The sequence below is a fragment of the Meleagris gallopavo genome, chromosome 5 (assembly GCF_000146605.3).
Source record: "Meleagris gallopavo isolate NT-WF06-2002-E0010 breed Aviagen turkey brand Nicholas breeding stock chromosome 5, Turkey_5.1, whole genome shotgun sequence".
Lineage (NCBI taxonomy): Eukaryota > Metazoa > Chordata > Aves > Galliformes > Phasianidae > Meleagris > Meleagris gallopavo.
Genome location: NC_015015.2, coordinates 9363448 through 9383671, shown reverse-complemented (window position 1 = coordinate 9383671; position 20224 = coordinate 9363448). Strand labels below are relative to the sequence as shown.

Genomic DNA, 20224 nt, shown 5'->3' with positions numbered 1-20224 from the left:
ATCCGAGGGTAACTTAGCAGTGTGCTGTTGAAGAAAGCTAACCTGTAAAGGAGCTGACATTCTCTAAAGGAATATACCTCTAGTATGCAGATTTGAGGTCGGACCCTTTCTTCTGCAGTGAATGTTATGAAGGGGAGACATTGTCATCAAAGAACCTGTTCCTAACCTGAATGAGGTTTAGAGAAGACACAGGGTGACTTGGTGGTTGTACTGTTATTGCTAATGAGCATTACAGAGCAGCAACTGCTCTCGCTCTCCCTGACCTTTCCTTTGCTGTGGGTTTCTTCTCATGGCACATGCTCACAGGGCTGCCCCTATAGATTCTCATCCTGCTGTTTTTATTTCATGTTTGAATAACATTTGAAAGGTGCAGTACTGTGGCTGTTGCAAATTCATCTTCTCTTACTTACTCACCTTCCTAACTGGGTAAGGAGAACCAGTAGTGATCTTTTCCTAATGTGTCCTTGTTAACCAGGCTCACTAAAGTGAGATGTCATTAGTCCTCAAATCTGTTTGCTTCCTGCCCTCCTTCCTGGTCAGCAGCCACAATTTTGTGTTGGTGGTGGTTGATTATGAGACAAGAGTGGCCAGCAATCTTTTGGTTGCTAGATTAGATGGAAATCCCACTTGTTTTTACATGGGATATGAACTTCACCTAAGTTACACAAATGCTTCCTTTTAATAACACTTCTTAAAGTATGTATAAACATGTAATTTCCTTGTTCTGACTCCCTTAATGGTGGCACAAATTGCTCCAAAGGGTGGAGAACAGAAATGAACCCACTCGATGAATTGCAAGGTGTAATTCAGGCTGAGGGATACTCTTCCTGAATTTCAAGTACTTGCACTTTAAGCATAGCATTACTGTTTAACTGGTTGCTCCGGCATTTTGTTATTTCAAGGTAAACTGTTTCAACAGACTTTGAAAGCTTTTTTTTTTTTTACCCCAAAAATTGTTATTACTCAAAAAGTCATGCAGATATTAAATAATACTGTTGTATTTTTATACTAAACAAAAACAAATGGCAAAGAATGATCTTCTGAATGATCTTTGTTGTCTTCACATGCATATTTTATGTATGCCTGGATATTAAGACAAATTAAGATAAAACACTCAAAAGATAAAGGAGACCGTAAGGAGCTGGGCACGTTCTCAAGTTCCTGCACTTGATATTTTTTTTTTTAATTAGCAGGAATATTTTTGTTCATCGTAATTTTTGAAAAGATACCCACAATGTATTAGAGTTCTTTTAAGCTTGATAGAAATTTAAAACCATTAAAACCATTTTCCTTCTCTTCAGAGTAACTTTTTGATTTTTGTTTAAACCCCACCATTAGCAAGACATGGTATGATATCAGTAGAAAATAATTTCACTGAGAAACGTGAGAGTTAAAGTCTGGACTCAGTGAAGAAGTGAGTGGAACATAAAGTGCAAGATCAGGGATCTTCTAGGAAGAAAAATATCCTGGCTTCAGAAGAAGAGCATCAGATCCCTGGCCAAATCAGGATGGCTCTTGCAGCCTTTGGGTTTCCAGAGAGGTTATGGGTAAAATCAAAATCACTAGTGGCAACATGAATTTGGGTAGCAAACCTTCATCTAAATCTATGAAGTCTTCACAGTCTGTTCCTCGTGATGAGAGAACTAGAGTACCTGCCTACCCACCTGCCACATCTAAAAGTTATTGGAGAGAATGAGAAATAAACACACTGCTGATGCTCAGAGAGGAATCTGTGCAAGACTTCTAGGAGGTTTTCGTAGAATGTTTCCTGAAATACCAGTTTTTAGGTCAGTTAACGTGGTTTAGTCACCACCTTCCTTTCTGAATTGTAACACTAACTTCTAAAAAGTCAAAGTGGCAGTAGCTTTTTTTTTTTCGTTTGTATTTAATTTATCACAACAATCCTTCCCTAGTTCAGCTCAGCTGCCCTGTGCCTTTTGCTGGCCCAACAGGAGGCCTTGTGCTGCAGGAGCAGCATTTGCTCAAGCAGCTATTTCTCCATCATCCACAGGGAGAGAAGTGTGATCTGCCTGGGAGCGTCCTGTGACCACCAGCTGGACCATGCTGTTCATGCATGAACGTGCTTGTGCTCTGCTATACTTTGTCTCTGCTTTTTCTCAGAGCCTGTCTTTATCATCGCTTTCATTGATTTGCATGTTTTCAAGTCATTCTCATTTTTTTTATCATTAAATTCTCAAGTAACTAAAGCTCTTCCTTCAATTCTTCATCTTTTACCCTTTTCTGGTTAGATGACTGTAGGAAAGGTCTCACGTGCAATTGGAGCTATGGCTGAAGTTCTTGTCAATCTGTATGTGAATGATCACAGACCCAAGTCACAAATTCCCCCCCTTGAGCTGGTAAGACTAAACTCACAAAGAAACAACAACTTTACTTAAAAGCAGTGTTTTCCAGGGTGTCCACCTGATTTAATACCTTAATTGTGGAGCACCTTTAGCATTATGAAAGATATTAACCTAATGCTTACTGAGGAATTGAGTGCACGTTGGCAGTATACACTGATAATGTGGGTATGCTGGAAGCATTGCTCACAGTGTCTTCTACTTATACTTTTATTACTTGTCTGCATGAAATAAAACTTCAGGAGGCTTTTATTAAATGTAATTATTGGTACCATTAGTAATAGAAAATGGTTATTAATCAAGGTGGCGTCTAAAGAAAAGTTTGGTACAGTATATGTTTATGCAATTATTTTTAACATGCAAATGTTGAATCACTATGCTTCATTTTGAAGAAAGCTATTTTTAAACTCTGACACAATCCTATTTGAATTCAGAACCAGTCTTTGGACAGAGCTACAGGTTCTTTCCCCACTCCCTGTTCTCCATATCCTGTCTCCAGTGCTCAGAGATGTCAGGTATTGGGAAGCTAAGTTTGGGGTATTGTGGTGTTGATGCTGACTTATTAGCCAGGGCTAAACTCTATTTGCTTCTGCTTCACTGTGACTATCTGACCTGTTCCGTTAACATTATATTCTTAAAAATGTATTTCTATGCTTTTCTATTTGCATGGTTATTCATCTGGAAGGTTTCATGTGGTTCATAGTCCAAAATGATCCAGCACAGCACAACAGATTACTAACAGCAGATTTTATATAGGATTCTCAGCTGTTAAGCACAAGAGTGTGACTCATGCCTGTAACAACTGTGACTTAAACTTAACATTGAAAAAATATTCTGAGGCCTTCTTTTGCTGGCAAGTTAAAGAAGTTGTGTGGACTGCATGCTGGTGTCTGAACCTGAACGGGCTCTGCCAGGCCTGCAGCTCCTCTGTCTCAAGCATGGTACCTTCACATCGTGAGAAGAGGATGGGGAGATGATAGGAGCTGTAGAAGAGCAGGGTTGGATGCTCATGTGTGCTGACCTATAACTAAAAACAACGCAGTGAAGCAAAGAAACTTCTTTGCTTCTTAGATGCCTGCCTCTAATAAGTGAAGGGACATCTGTTGTTCTATTTATAATTCATTTTTCTGTGCCTTTATATGTAGATACAGAACGTAGAGTTTGTGACAATTAGAAAAAAAATGTAGTTAACTTGCCAAATTCAACAAAAAGTTCAAAAATATGTGCTGTTAATATGAGTCTTATTTTAAAATCCAATGAATTTGAAGAATGCTGAATGTTCATGGTACGAATGAAACTGATTTTTAAACAAACCAAGCCCTAGCTTGGGCTGTTTATGCAGGCAGAAATGCGGCTGAGAGGGGAAGAGTATTTGTGAGTGATGTTGATACTGGTGTTTGAACCACCACATGCAACTGTTGGCTTTCCTTCCTTCAACTTAAAGCACAAATCTAATTTTCCTTAGGGATAGGAGCTTTTACGAGCTGAGTATGACCTCAGTACTACTGAAATGACCTTAGTCTTCAGGGTTTGCGTAGCTCCAAATGTGTGCCTGTTGTTCAGGGCTGTCAAGGTCTGCCTTCCCCTCATCTGAGAAGCACTGCTATCTGCAGCTATGATTGCAAGTGCCTGAGTCAGCACAGCACTGGGTGCATGGGCCTGTTGCTGCCCTTGTACTCGAGCAAACATGAAGTGCCCATGAGCTGAAGGGGGAAGCTGGGTGCAAGTCCAGCCACAGCTCATCCTTTTGAGTCTCATGATGTCTGATTTATGAGTTGCTGTTTAAACCTACAGACTTGCAGTCTATCAGTAATAAAAAAGCTGACTGATGCATTTTTTTAATTGTGTGTGGAGAAAGGGCTGTGTAAAACTTCAAGCAGTTAAAGCAACTGCTTACTTCAATAAGAATTTATATCTAGGTGTCCTGTAAAGGCTTCAGATGTGATTCTATTTTCATCTTTTAACAGGGATCTCTGCGAAAAGAATTTCCTCAGTCTATCGGGGGGAGTGACATTTGTTATTTCTGCAAAAAACGGGTATATGTTATGGAGCGGCTGAGTGCAGAAGGCCACTTCTTTCACAGGGAGTGCTTCAAGTGTGAAATATGTTCTACAACTCTCCGTTTAGGAATTTATGCCTTTGATGTTGAAGAAGGTAACACAGAAGCTATTTAAGAATATTTATATGTCTGAATATTGATGCTTTTAATGGAACCAGAGAAAAAGACCTTATAGAGTAGCTCAGACAGGAGGAGGTCTGCCGAGGATGTTCTTTGTGTCCACGTTGATCTTTGAGTCCTCAACTTCTTTCAAAAGAAGCTAATTGAGATATATCTGAACTTTAAATGAAGAAATGATCACTGGAAAATAAATCAAGTGACAAAACTACAATTTGTCCAATCACAGGTCAGAAATGAGGTGGGAATGGAAAGGTGCTTTTTTTTCTCTGCCAACAATACAGAATTATCCTTACCTGACACTGATAACTAGCCTCTAAATAAAGTGATCTACAAGCACAAGTCAGAGCAGAGGTAAATTTATGTGTGGGGGGTATGCTTTCTTTCAAGATGTAGTAGCTCATAATGTGAAAGCAGTAGTACTGGCCAAGCAGCGTGCCCTTTATTACAGTCAGTTGTAGAATGGGATGTTCAGATCTTGGGCTCTTGATGTCACCTACAGCTTGATGCTTGGGGCAAGGGGATTATATGGTTTTTTTGCTTGTTTTTTTTCTGTTCAGATGGAAGTTAGTAAACTATATAAAAATTCTCTTGCTATTTCCAAATGATTTGAGTATATCTGAGTACTCACCTGATCTCCTCTTACAAAAGAATTAAAATCTCAAGGCCAAAGATAGATCTTCTGCAGTCTAGAGAGTCCTCTCCAAAGATTTTTAGCTGATTATTTGACTTTTTGCTGCTTGATATATTGCGTTTGTTTGTGACTTGGTATTTGTAGAATCTTGTTTTTTCTGCTATTTATTAATCTTAAACCTGTGTGTTAGATTAATATAAGGCCTTACCTTATTTAATGAGTATGCAAATCTGTATGCTGTAAAAGAAACCCAATCAAAGCACCTGGGTCAAGGCAACTCCTTACTATCAGTACAAGCTGGAGGATGTAAGGATAGAACACAGCTCCAGCATAAAGGACTTTGGAGTTGCTGGTGAATCACAAGCTGGATATGAGCCAGCAATGTACCCCTGCAGCCCAAAAGCCAGCTGCATCAAAAGAAGCATGACCAGCAGGGTGAGGGAGGTGATCCTGCTCCTCTGCTTTGCACTGGTGAGGCCTCACTTGGAGTACTGCATCCAGATGTGGAGTCCTCATTACAGGAGAGGCATGGACCTGTTAGAGCACATCCAGAGGAGGGCCACAAAAATGATCCAAGGGATGGAATACCTCTCTCAGCCTGTCCTTGTAGAAGAACTGGGTATCTTTCGGTATCTAAAGGAGGGCTGTAAGAAAGAAGGGGGCTGACTCTTTGTCAGGGTCTGTTGTGACAGGACAAGGGGAAATAAACTTAAATTTTAAACTTTAAATTAAGTGGAAAGAGATTTAGAGTGAATGTAAGGAGGAAGTTTTTTATGATAAGGATGATAAGGCACTGGAACAGGTTGTCCAAAGAGGTAATGGATGTCCCATACTGGGAAACATCCAAGGTCAGGCTGGAATGGGCTTTGAGCAACCTGATCAAGATGTAGATGCCCCTTTCTATCTTTCTATTGTAGGAGAGTTGGACTATTCTAACTAAAATTATTTTGTCATTCTGTAAAGCTGTGGGCAGTGCAGAACCAGCAGATGATTTCCCATTTCTTTTGCTGCCAAACCATTAATCACCTTGATTTATTTTTTTTTTATACACAAAATAGTGGAGTTCTCATCAGTAGATGTAAAGATAAAAAATCATATAATTTACTTTTTCTCTTCTAGGTAAATTTTACTGTAAACCTCATTTTACACACTGCAAAATCAGTAATAAACACCGAAAGAGAAGAGCAACATTACAGGTCCAGTGCAAGGTATGTATTGGTTATATCATTAATGCAGAAAATATTGAAGCAGCTTTATTTAGAGCAGAGTATGTGTATGTGTAATCTGGTTTTCAGTGGAAATGAGCTCTTCATCTATAAAGTTGAACTTAAGAACAGTTGGAAGTGAATATATATCTAAAAACTTAAAAACTAACAAAAACTGGACTTTATACTTGCTGTTAGAAGTATATTTAACAAATTTTAATGCTTTTTATAAGGAGGCAATGGAAACCTGGAAGAAAGAAGAACTCAGAGCTACAGAGACCACCACAGACAGCACTTTAACTACTGCTAGCAGTCCAGAGGACAGGTCCCCAGGTATCCTGACTTCCTTCTTTAGGCACACTCTAAGCTGGCCCCTTCGGGTGACAAGGGATCTGCTTGACATTCCCAGACGCCTCTCTAACTGGATGCATGGTTTTCTGCACGCTACCAATGTTCATTTCAGGGACAATGCATATAACTATACCTACTTGTATGAACTCTTGAGCCTTGGTGTGCCATTTCTCTGTGCTCTTCTAGAGGTACTTACTCATATGTACCGGGAAGCAGAGCTATCCCTTGAAAATGTGCTTGAATGGGCAAAAAAATTTTATAGGGTTTAAATTTTTCTGTGTGTCTTGCTCAATTGTGCCTTTCAGATTTTCAAAATGAGCAGTCTCGCTATTTTCTTTTTGTTGTTTTTTGATTTGTTTTTTTTACTTGCAATTTAATGTGAGAGTTAAATGAACAATATATTCCTTCTGATATAAACTAGGTGCAATCAAAATTTTCAGTGCAAATGTACTGTATGTTAAAATATGAAGGGTGATGTCCAGACACATTTCCAAAACATGGAGACGGATGAAGGATATTTTGTAATTTTTTTCTGTTTTGTCCTGTTTGGGATCAGACCATTGGGGACAGGTACGTTTTAAAAGCCTTCTTCCCCTCTGCATTGTTGTTGTTGTTGGACAAAGAAAGAGTTTTTGTTCCTTCAGATGTTTGGGGAATATTTATAACAAATAACTGGGTCATTTGTTATAAATCCCTTTTTTTTTTCTTGCTTTCATCTTCTCTCTGGGTTATGAGGTTTATAACTTGCATGGCATTTCAAAAAAAAATTGTGTTAAATTCATATTGCTCCTAGTCATGCCTTTTACATTTCATACCCTCTGCTGATAGTGGGTATAATCTGTAATATTAATTTATTTAACATTTTGAAATAAGTCTGAAGAGCAAATCTGACCTGAGTGAAGACCTGATTGAAAACACACATCAAAGGAACTAGTAGATGTGAGTTATTCCTCAATTCAAGGCTTCTTCATTAGGCAGTTGTTTCAGTGAATGTTGAGTTGTGGAGCATTCATATGTTACTGAACTCACAACTGTTTTGCCTCCAGAGAGGCACTGGTTCTATTACGTTTGGAATTTTTTTAAGAATACAAGTTTAGAACAAACAACAAAAAACTACAAAGCAATATCCTTAGAATAAATTTATAACCAGGTACTTCATTCTTTTCAACATGTAAAGCTGATAGCAAATAGATGAAATCCTGTTATCTGGAGCAGCTGTAAAATAAATTTTCCTGGTGTTTCTCATCAAGGTCTACCTTTACCAAAAGTTGTCAGGAGCAAGTTAACTAGGGCTATTAAACAACAAGGAGACAGTGAGAACATCCCAAATTCTGATTGCTTTCTCAGCCTAGGTAGCCATTGAGGTAAGCATGCTCCCTGCCTCTAAAGTACTTAAATATTTAAGATGTTACTCAAGAAATAGATAAGCAATTAATATGGCAATATGCATAGCCTAAAATGAAAAGTACCTGTAACATTTTTTCTAGCCAACGTAACATGACGTAAGTAATAGGAAATAATTTTATGTTCAATTTGTACCAAGTTTGAGGATGACTTTTTAGTGGTCCCAAATAACTGTGCTTCTTATGGACTGAATGATTATTTTTTTTTAATTTTAAGTGAATGTGGGCAAAGACAATTTAAAGTTATCTTGTCTCTTAGATGTTAAAAGGAAATATGTGTTCTGTTTAAAATAAATGACAAACTGGGTTTTTCCTCTAGATATTTTGGTATAATTTCTCAACTACAAGGATAAAGCTTTTCCTATTTTACAATGCTTATATATTCTGGGGAGAAATTGTAAAGAGTATGAATAGAACTTGAAAAAAAAAATGCTTGGAAAAAATTGTTATTTGGTAGCATTGGGTTGAAATAAATTGCCATTAATTCTCGAATGTGCATTTAGCAAAACTTTGCTAGAACATTGACTGGACACATTGGCCATTATAACAACATGGTAGGTAAGCTGTGACTATCTCTTTCATAGCATTTAAATCTACTTTGGAACAGTTTACCCTTTTTAAATTATTTACTAATGCCAGTTGTTGTTTCACTCTAAATGGAAAAAAATCTGCTGTATAATTTACCGTGTTACTCCTGCGACACAGCAAACTGCTAAATGATAAAGTTTTAAAGTTAGACTCATTCTCAATTTTAATTTCAGTTTGTCAACAGCATGGTCTTGCAGAATAAATTTTTCCTGATGTTTTCTTTCACTGTTCACTACAAGAAAATGTTCTGCTTTTCAGCAGAGTGTAATGGTAAACTTACAGAAAATGGTGACAGAATAAGAAACTTGGACATCTGTGTTAACTTATGAGTTTAATTGAAGTGAATCTTACTAGAAGAAAGCATTTTCTTTTTACAAAAAAGATGGTAATGATGTTAAAAAGGTTTATATAATAGGGAGAAAAATCCCTAAATTCTCACAAAAGACTTCAGGGAGGGGAAAAAAAAAAAAACAACAACATACAAAATAAAAAACATATTCCTGGAGGATTCTAATTATACCAACATATTCCTCTGGAATTCTGGAGGTTGTTGGGAAGGTTGTTTATTGGTATCAATCCAATAATCAAATTGCTAATTGTTTGGTTTTTTTGAAACTTTTAATACTCTGATGATAAGATTAATACTTATTTGTCCTTGTTCATGATTTAATGAAAGAAAGGCAGTTTTGTTTTGGCCAATTCTTCTTTGTGAAGTTACTGATGCTCTTCTATATAACCAAGCTAAGTTCTGTGTTTCTGTTTTTTTTCTTCTGTGCTCTCTTTGTCAATCTCCCTCATTACTTTTAGTCCAGTTCATCATTCCGGTGTTGCACCCACTCACTGGCTGAAGCCTTTATGCTGTCAGGTGATTTTTCTGCTTGCCAGTTCCAAAACTGCGTGACTAACACTGTTGTTTGACAGCATTTCACTGCATTGATTTTGTATTTTATTTTATTTTTTAATACAATTTTGGAGCAAACTGTGTCTGGTATATTAATGGATGTGAGCTTTGGCATGATCATTTAACCTGTTGCTGAGTTCATAGTTCTGTAAAAGGATATGTCTGCTCTCTCTGTAGAGAATGTATTTCCTTCTGTGTTTGTGCATGTACACTTACTTTCCTTGTGTCTTCCAGGTAAGTTAGACGTAATAAATTGATTCTTGAAAGAACTATTTCTTATTTCTTTCAAGGTAATTTTAAAATCAGGTGACAATAAAAGCCAGGTGTTTCTCCTGGATAGCATGAGCACCTATTTCTATTGCACTCACATATTCAGTGAGCAGATTTTCACTGAGACCAAATATTCAGTGAGCAACCAACATTTGAGCACTCTTTCTAAGCGCTTCTTTGCTTTCATAGAGGAAAATTTTTTTACAAAAGGATTCTATTGGAAAAAATAGCCAGAGCAACACAAGTTCCGATCTTCCATCCCAAGTAACATACTGGGCAGGCCTAACAGAAATAGATGTGTGCTGTTTTTCAGTCCTTAATGTCTAAATGCCAAATTTTTATAACCAGAGTGTTTTGGCTTGCGTTGTTTTGTTAACTAACATCAGCTCTAACAAGGCCCCATTTGCCCTCTGATTAATGGATTTGTCTTGCTGCATGAGAAGTTGCCAATACTCTCATGACAAATTAGAGCAATTACTTTGTATGTATTTTTTCCTTTAAGTTCCCGTCTGTGTAATCACATGATAATCTAAAAGGGGAAATGAATCCAAAGAAGAAACAAGGGCTCAGCCTGACCAACAAGTGCCCTGGGCTTAGGTTGATATGGTCATGACACAGTCTTACTTGCTGAGGATGCCCTTCAAAGGGAATGGGGACTGAAAATAGATCTAAGCAGCAGCTTGCAGAGTTGGGGGCAAACATGCTGTGCTACTTGTCCCATTTCACACACTCAATCATGAATGAAGAACTACTGAAGGGTCCTTATCTTGCTGACCTGTATGTTTGCATGACTAAACAATAGTATTGATTTGTGTGGGGATGCTAAATTGTGTTGGCTTTCAAAGTTCCCTTGCTGGGCCCATACAAAACCTCTCTGTATTCTATCTGGATAATGGCTAGGAGACACCTTGCTATGAATTGCAGGCCTATGGTGTTCTATTGCTAAGTTTCAGCATGCTTTGAGATGAAAGTAATTACATAAAGGTCTGCCATTTCAAACCATGTTCCATTGCTGTGCTTTTTTCTTTTTTACCCTCTTACAGAGTCTTCCTAGCTCTTCCTGGCCAGTGAGGATTCTGTACTTCTCTTCCTAAGTCTTCTGTCTTCACTTTACTTTATAATCTTAATGGAATATTTTTATTAAATAGTTTTTAATGCTGTATTTAAATTTTCACATGGAAATTCTGTATTTTGCACACAGTGAAAATTGTTTCAGCTCTATTTATGGTATTTGCTGTAAAGAAAAATAAATGTACTTCTTTATAAGTCTCCTTGTTTCATCTCTTTCTTTTAAAAAGATTTCTTGAACAGTAACTTAATGGTGACTTTATGCTTGTTTTTACAAGTTCTTGTGGTGGATGCTGTTATTTTTGTAGCAGCCTAACCCAGTCGCCAGGGAGTTTTGCTGTGGTGTGATAATCAAGTGTGTGTGTTCCTTTTGGAAGGTCCTTGACCCTGACATTTTACGCTAATTATCCCATCCACTTGAGACAAGTAGGTGCCTGATGTTGGGGTTTATCCTTCCTGAAACTGATAAGTTGGAGTTGGTGAGCGTGGGGATTGCTTGCATACACAAATGGCAGTCATTGTCTTCTCTTTGGCTTCTGTTACCTTTCTATATGCTTTTATTTTTATGTATTAACAAATATCATGATACGTTATCTGCATTTGGGATCTTAGATAGTGTGCAGAAAAAGCAGATAATAACTGAATAAAGCTTCATTTTAGCTGCTGACTCTGGACTGCTGTTTGCCAGCTCCCTATACCTTCTCAATCCCTAGAAGCTGCATCTAACACTGACTTACTATCTGATAACAATGGCCTTTTTTAATATATTTAATTTATTAAGTTTGCTTTCCATTGCTTTGTCATGTTTTTTATTTCTAATTTTCTTCTATTGTTTTTAAAACTGGTGTTGTAGTTCTTAAACAGCGCATTCTCCAAAATGGTTTTTGGTGTTTCTCCCTTTCGTTTTCTTTCTTTTGCTCACTCTGCAGTTCTTAAGCTAGTATCTCTTCCTTTGAATTTCAGGAGAAAAACAAATCATAGAATAGTTGCAATTACTTAATGGAAAGATTATTATTTTAGTCATGAAATCATTTCAAACTGAGCCTCCTAGAGTTGTTTGAATAACAGGAATGATTTTTTATTTTTTTTGAAGTGTTGCTAGAGACAACATTGCAGAAGAGCAACAAATGTTAATCCCAATGAGCTATTTCATCTCCCAAAGGAGAAGCCACCAAGGACAGTAGAAAGTTTGTTATCCCAGCAAGAGATGGTTTGTATAATGAAACCGTAGTGCAGATGTTATCGAACTTCCTTAATTGGGATGGGAAAAGCAATTTTAGATCTACTCTTCGTACAAATTACAGTCTTAAAGCAGGCTTTTTTTTTTTTTTGCCATCTTTACTTGATAATTTTAGGGAGAGGCAGTGGCAGAGAAACATCAGAATTTGTTTTTTAGTCTGCAGAAGGTGATGATTTGTTCTGTATTGAAGCTTTGGGAGGCACCACATGTTCATACTATTCTCACAAACTGTTTCACTTACTCCTGCTAAAATATCAAAACAATAACTTGGAATTGGAATATTGTTAGCATTTAATTTGTTGTAACTTTGTTTTTCTGTGATGGTGTCAAAGGCTCCAAAAGCCAAACCTCCTCCTCTGGCCTCCCCTCCCTGTGAAGGGAGGGCTGATTCTTCCTGCCACCCTTTCACTGAGCTCTTTGCCAAAGCTCCAGCCTCTGGCAGGCATGTGCCAGAAACTCCATGTATACCCCAAATTAGCCACACTGTGTCCCTGCATGCAGCTGAAAGAGACAGTGGTGCTTGGTGGAACAGTTACTGCTTTAATCTCAAACTGCCACTGATCCAGAGATGTTCAAAAAATCACAGATTTGCAGCAGGTCATACTGCCTCTTTATGCTGTCAGTGCTTGCTAAGAGGAGAGCTACTTGCTACAGATGACATGATAGTCTAGAACTGCAGAGATTGTTTGCTGTAACTTATGTTCAGGAATTGCACACTCTTCCTCTCGTTCCTCCTCTTTATACTCGTTCAAATCAGTTCTCAACTTGTCTGTTGCCTCTAGTATCTAAGTATCTGTTAATGAAAAGCAAACATGGCAGAATCATGCAAAGATAACCCTCTTATATTAAGTTTATGCTAATGCTTTATAATGAAAAAGATCATGCCATTTTTAAGTGTACTGGGTTTGAGTGTGATGTACACACAAATCGTAGAATTGCTTAGATTCAAACGAGAATCCTTCATTAACTCCATCAAGAAGAGTAATTTCTGTTACTCTCTATTTTTTCTAGACTGCCACAATAATAAAGTACCAGTGAAAGTTTCTTCTCTGTGTATTCCAATTTCCAGCAAGGGCTGTGGTCTTTGTTTTCCCACAACATTATGGCAATTAGTTACTATAATTGGTTTTAATTCTCTTCTTGCTCACTCATTCCTCAAATTCCAATCACAATGATTGGAACAATGAGTTCTTGACATGCAATGAATTCTGCATCAAGATTTATATTTTCAAAGGTATTACATGTTTGTAGATGACTTGGTTTTTTTGCATGGAAGATCATGTTGCTGAAGATCAGAAGACATTCTGTATTTAATACTTGATCCAAGTATATGTATCAGTCATATAAATATTTCCCTGAGCCTTTTTCCTTTGCTTCATGGGATGTTTTGGCATAAAAAGAACAGAAGTTTTGATCTCATCTCATCAGGTGGTGGTCTCCAGACTCATTTGAAATGGCTGGAATTTCTGAGTTCTTCTGAAATGAGAAATTACATAGAAATTTGCATGTCACTGTGCTCTTTTATTTGCACTTGTACTTCAGGAAGTAACTCATATCTTTGTTTTAAGGTTTTTAGCATTTGGAGTCGGTGCGTAAAGAAAAATATTATTTTGGCAGATAATAGTTTGCTGATCGCTCCAGGGACAAATAGTTTTGGCTGCACTCTGAATTTCGAATTATTACATGCATTAATATACCAGACTAACACAGATTGCTCTGATAAAATAAACATTTGCTCTGAAATTGTGCGGTTTTGAGAAGCAAATTTCCATAAATATATAAATTCATTTATTTAGTTTTTCAGTTACCTGCTTTCTCTTTTAACTCTGTAATAATTTTTGCTTACTTTGTATTAATATTAGTCTTAACATGCACCGTCCTGGATGTATTCAAAAGTTATGTTGTGTTCTCTCTTGCTACTTAAAGCTCCCTGGTTCAGTTTTGTGACTAAATTGACAAGGGTCTGTTCATCGCATAAGTAATGGATGCTTTGAAAAAATGCCTGGGCCCACATGGACATAGAAGTTGCTCTGCTGGTGTGGAGGCAGGGGGAGAGGGCAGTGGATAAGTCCATTACCAGGCCACAGGGGAGAAGGGGCAGCACAAAGCCTTTGCAGGCAGCACTGGCTGGAAGCTGGGCTGGAGGTCTGGCCATGCTTCCAATGGAAACAGTGTGCCACCCCTCAGAAATTGGAAAGCTGGTTGGCTTTGTTCTCTACTTTTTGCTAGATAGCATAATGTGGAATTGACTTTGGTAGACAAACAGTTTGAGCTTTTGCATAAAGGGCTAGACAGATGGGAAGAACCTATCCTGTGAAACATCGTATCTCTTACTGAAGTGCTTTATCAGGGACAGAAATTTGCCTGGTGGTTTCTTAGGTATGCTGAAATGTTTGATGTTCTTTATTTACTGAACTCTATTTGGGAATGCTGTTGGAAGCCCTATAGCCTCCTAGTGCGCATTTGTGAAATAACTTAATGGGATGTCCCTAATTTCAAGGTGTAATGCAGGTGATGCTTCCAGGCAGCCTTACGTGTTTTGGAGCTCAGACTGCAGTGGTCAGCTGAGGTTATAATAGATTTGAGCTGGGGTAGGCTGCAGCCTACTCCTGTGTAGACTGGTAGCCAGCGTACTGCCACATGACCTAAGCAAACTAGAGGAGCCATTCTCTGATCCCATTTCACAGTCCTCTGCTGGGTTCACTTCACCTGTGCTTCCACAGCACTGCAGCTTCCTTCCTTCTGCCCTGCAGCTTTCTGTAAGCTGTGCTGTGTTATAAGTAGGACACATATGATTTTTGGGGGGTCTGTTATACAGTAAGAAGCTAGAGAGGCAGTGAAGTGTGCTGGGTGTGCTACAAATCAATTTGTGGTCTGATGACTGAATTTCTTAATGTCCATTTTTGATGCCAACTGGTATTTGCTTTCACCATTGGAGCTGCCCACATTTATGAGTAACTCCACTTAAAATTACTAGTGTCACTGCCTTAGTCAGCAGCTCCATACAAGGCCAGGCAGAATACTGTCATCCTGTGAATGAATTATAGGGTGACACAGTTTAATGGCAGGGTAAAAGCCTCAGGATTGCCAGCAAGCTACGCTGGGGACTTGTTGGGGGGACACTGGGCAAGGGTGGCTACTGGAGGTGAGCATAGGTTACTTCCGTAAGTGAAGGTTCATAGATGTGTTGGCTTGGTGCTTCTGTGGGAGGAAGGTTTCTCCCTGACTACTGCTACCCTGGCATCAGGAGGGGTGTGGGCCAGCTGGCAGGTTGACCCAGCTGAGCTCACCCAAACCTTGTGCAGGTGGTGGTGCTGGGCACAGTGGGGAAGTGAGCTGGGTGCCTATGCTCCTGCTGCCCACTAGCACTGGTATTTTAGTGCTTTTCATCTGAGGCTTTGAAGGCCTTACCCATTACTGAATTGCTGTGACACCTCTGGGTAAGTACCGGTCCTGTTCCACATTCTTCAACGAGTTGCAAGAAACATGATGTGTCATGGTGCTAATACATCATATTCCACATGGAGATTTTGACAGCTGATTCCAGATTTCTTTCTTCCTCCCCCAGACAAGGCCCTTATGCTGTAAGAAATTTCTGCTCAGAATTGCAAGGAGTTAGGGCGCTTACAGGGCATTCTCTGGAGTGTTCTCCCTGCAAGAGCTTTCTTCCTGACTAACTTACCTGCTGGGTGTTTTGTGGTCTTTAGGGGAAAGATTTATACTATTTAAAAAAAAAAATCTGGCTCTGTTTCTATACTTTGTCTTTCTTGTGTCTTGAGGGATGCTGTCTAAGTTTGTAGTAATGTCTTTGTACTCTCGTTAGCTTGACGTGGCTAACTCCCCTTTTCTGCTTGTGCACCATTCCATTCAGACTGACTCAGCTGAGAAATATCACTATATTTTCCTTAAAAAATGCATTTCCCTCTCCTAGTTTAAAGCCAGCTGAAGTGGAAGAGGGTGAGTAAACATGAACTCTTTTGGTTGCTTATGGCATGGCAGCATTGCCTTGACTTTTCAGGCTGCTGCAGCTGACTTTTCCAGACAGGTTCAGTGAGGCATCTTTAAATGCTTTTGTTCAAGGCAGGCAGAGGGAAGCACATGCAGAACGACAAAGCTGATAAAAGGCAGGAGCCAGCTGGTGGCCGAGACGGCTGGCCCTCTGGGGAGGGGGCTGTTATTTGGGCTTTGTGCTGTTGTGAGTGGCACTCATGAGAATCTCCATTCCTGTCCAGCCCAGTTGCCCTCAGCAGGCACTTGGCTCTGCCCAAATTTGGCTTATACCCGAGCCCCTGTCATCTCCCGGTTGGGTTGCAGTTATGTGCTCTGCCTGCTGCTAATTTGGCAGGTGGCTTGGTAGAAGCAGCCCATGCAGAGGCAGGTTTCCCTGCGAGATAGGATGCACCAACATGAGTAACGTCCCTTTTCTGAGGTTGCCTGTCTGCCTCAGCTTTGTTGGTGAGACACTCAGATGCTATAGAATGATCGATGCATTAATAAATGGTGGTTGCAGTGAATGATGGCCCCTCTGGAGGTGGCCTCTCCTCTACCCCACGTGTAGTGGCTTCCAACAGGCTACTGCAGTGCTTGCCGCAGTAAGCTAAGCAAAACCGACAGCAACTGTACTGTTAACATGGCATAAAATAGAAATAGTTGTCAGTACCTCTCTGCAGCGCTGAGCTAGCATGGTGTGGTGCAATGAGATCACGCTGAGCACATAACTCAGCACCTTCACCTCGTGGAATGACTGCTTTCTGCACAGCCTCTGTGACCGGGAAGAGGAGCATAGTGACTTTTTTTGTCTGCTCTGCAATGGCAGAGGGAACTTGCCTGAGGTTGGACTACTTGTTGCAATTTGTTGGTCAAAGAAGAGCACTGAACAGCTCTGAAATTTTAGTTTTCAAAAACTGGAGCTTGAAATTTTGGCAGTGGCCTAGCTATGTTGGGCAGGCAGTGTGAGGTGGTGCTGAGGCACCTGAGGGAGCAGTAACTCTGGGCTGGGGTCTGTGGGGCTCATTGCCCTCCCTGGACCCCAAGGCTGGCAGTGACACCGGGAGGGGTTTGCCTTCTCCTAGGTGAAGCCAGTGCTGGTAGCTGGAGTGTGACCAAGTGTCTGGTATCTGCCCTGCATTTTCAGGGTGTGAATTGACTGAGAGGCGCTCTGGGATAGGACAACTAACAAAGCTAACTGTGAGCTCTGTTATTTATATTTATGTAGCTTGTGTCTGTAATAGAGTTAGTAACAACCTTGCAGTTTCCATGTGACCTTGTCTCTTCCTGCTAGACACTGAGCTCCTGAGGTGCAAAGTGTGGCCAGCAGGTTGCTCTGGACCTATGGAGCATGTCCAGGCAGTAGGGCATGCTCATACAGAAAGTGACTGAAAAAGATCTTGGTGCTGGCATCATTGCTGGATGTCATTCTGTAAGCACCTGAGTGTTATAAGCTTGCTGTAGGTAGAATTGCAGTGACATTGCAGTAATGGTGAGTTCGTGTAGTTTCTGCTGTCGGAGCCACATGTGGGGTGCTGGCAGTGAGGCCTCTCCTGAAGCACAGCAGGACAGCTCTGCTTTGTGCTGGTCAGCAAGTGTGGTGACCTTGGAAAGCTTCCTTGTGTTCCTGATCAGAGACTGCTGCTTTGCTAACCAGTAGGCACTCTGAGGTCTGTTTTTCAGAGCTGATAACCAGCTGGGAACGGGCCCTGCTGAAGAACCAGATAGGCTGACCACTCAGCAAGGTCTGAGAGGGAAACTCCTGCAAGTCCACCCTGGAGCCAGGAGCTGGTTGAACCAGCTCTGAGGGGATGGTCACACCGTCCAAATATTATCACTAATTTACACTAAGTAAATAATTGTCATATTTGGGTTACCGGTGCAGTAAATAAGGATTTGTACCTCTTGACTGTAGCTTTGAAGCTAAAATAAAGTTCCATCCAAGTTCTGTGATTCTGCCAGTGTTACAGAGGTACTATGATGTCTTTGCCCCTTGCTGGTCACATCTCATCAGATTCATTTGAAATGAATGTGGCTGTTTCAGATGCAAGGATGAACCAGACCTTTGGCTGACTGGAAGAACACGGAATTGAGAAAACTCAGCATGAGACATAATGGGAAAGAGAAGCATTTTTGACTGAAAAGTGATCTGAATCTGTCCAGGGGGGCTGTGTGGGCTGCTCAGCCAAGCCTGTGTGTTGGAGCAAGCCTTAGACACCCCAACCTTGGGATGAGCACTGATCCCGCAGTGAACCTCAGGCAAGCAGTGGGGATGCTGCTCACGTTCCACGAGCTTTAGCTAAATCCTTTCGCTGTAAGGAAAGCAGTTGTTTCACTCCCAGTGAGGGGATGGTGAGATAGGTTTTGAAATGCAGACAAAGGAGAAATTGTTTATCCAAACTTTTCATCCTGTTGGAGTGGGAGGGTTGTATGAATGCAGAATTGTTCTGTTGCAGTTGCTGACTGTGTTACTATTATTTATATAACTGGAGCTAATCTCCACCATTTGTATTTAAAAAAAAAAAAAAAACTTTAAAACCACAGTGTTTACTCTCAGCGCAAGTCAGTCGAGGACTCCACTCATTAAGGCTTGGGCTGAGGAGAGGTTCTTGCGCTACGGAGACCAACAGCAGAGTCTGTGTGGAGATGCTGTTGCTCCCAGGACACAGTGCTACTGAAATTGGCCACCTCTGTGCATCAGTTATATTATCTGCTGAAGTGAACATACCTGTGTCTTGAGTGCTATTCTGCACTGTAAAATGCATTACGAATTTGAAAGAACTTTAGATCAGTGCACTGTTTTTTGTAGCTGTAACTTAGTGTTAAGAACTACTTTCCAAAGCCTCCAGTTGCCCTTTGCGCTAGTGGCCATGGAGGAGATGGAAAAGAGGATTGCTATTATGAACATGGGCAACAAAAAATAGAGGTTAGAATACATGACTTCCTCAGCTGGGTAGGATCTGGGCTTCTTATCTTTTTGTAAAATTCCCCTGAAGTAGTTTTCTGTGTTTTCTGTGGGAAATCTTGTAACTGAAGACCTGAATCTAAATCATAGCATCTGGTTTTTCCTGAAGTGGGAAAATGAATATCATTTCTGTCCTGCTGCGTCCAGCCTGACACTGGAAGCAAACAAATCAACTCCAGCCTTTGCCTGAGTAGGCAATCTTTGCCAGCAGATGGCTGTCCACAGCACCAGAGGTCTGTTCCCTCTGGTTGGTAGGAAGATGAGAACAGCCCCATATGCTATGTTTGCTGTGGTCTGATGACAAATTGCAGCCGCTAGCCTGAGTGCTTCAACCAACCCTGGCTGTGCTCTTGGTTTGTGGCATATAGTGTCTTTATACTGCTTAAAAAACGAAGCGCGAGGAGGCTTGTTTCAACAGTACCACAGAGCTGCTCTCATTGCTATGGCTACTAAAGCCCTTCCAAATGTTTGCTTTGAGTCAGATCCTTCTGTGCCACTGGATGTCGAGTCACCAAGATGACCCTAGCCTCTGGTATTCAGCAATACCGAAGCTCTTGTTAGCACCACAGTGTTGGGACAGAGCAACTGCTGGGGAGCATCTCCTGCAGCCAGTCTGGACAGCAGCAAAGTGAGGAGATTGACAGCAACTCAAGGAATGAATGGAAAGCTTAAATTCTCTCAATCCTATCAGACCTTCAGGCAGCAAGTTGTCATTGTGTGAATTCCTCAAACAGCCCAAGCACCTAGCCATGCTGGCTGCAGAACACCCACGGCTGCTTGCTGAGCAGAGCTGGAAGCACTGCCGTGCTTGCACCCTAACCTGCACTCTTTCACAGAATCATGCCAAAGAACGTGGGAGGGTCTGGAAATTAACATGTTAGCTCCTTAGCTTGTTTGTACTGAATAGTTTAGGAAATCTGACCGCCTACAATTCTCTAACTTGTGCCAGTAGGACAGTTGCACTATTAACTGGGCAGCAACGCAGTAAGCAGTATTTGCAGTGTGTCTTGTCTGTCCCTGCAGCCTCAAGCATGTGACACATTTGATTTGTTGTCTACTGCCACAAGATTAGCACC

At 40.4% G+C, this 20224-nt stretch overlaps 1 protein-coding gene across 1 annotated transcript in view; it reads left to right on the top strand.

Annotated features, from left to right (window-relative positions):
• LOC100541969 overlaps positions 1-20224 on the top strand; it is a 77095-nt gene that overhangs the window by 22698 nt on the left and 34173 nt on the right. Inside the window, exons 9-13 of the mRNA XM_010710994.1 lie at positions 2250-2357; positions 2795-2875; positions 4328-4514; positions 6290-6378; positions 6609-6708. Coding sequence (XP_010709296.1) covers positions 2250-2357; positions 2795-2875; positions 4328-4514; positions 6290-6378; positions 6609-6708 — 565 coding nt within the window. The remainder of the gene's footprint in view (positions 1-2249; positions 2358-2794; positions 2876-4327; positions 4515-6289; positions 6379-6608; positions 6709-20224) is intronic.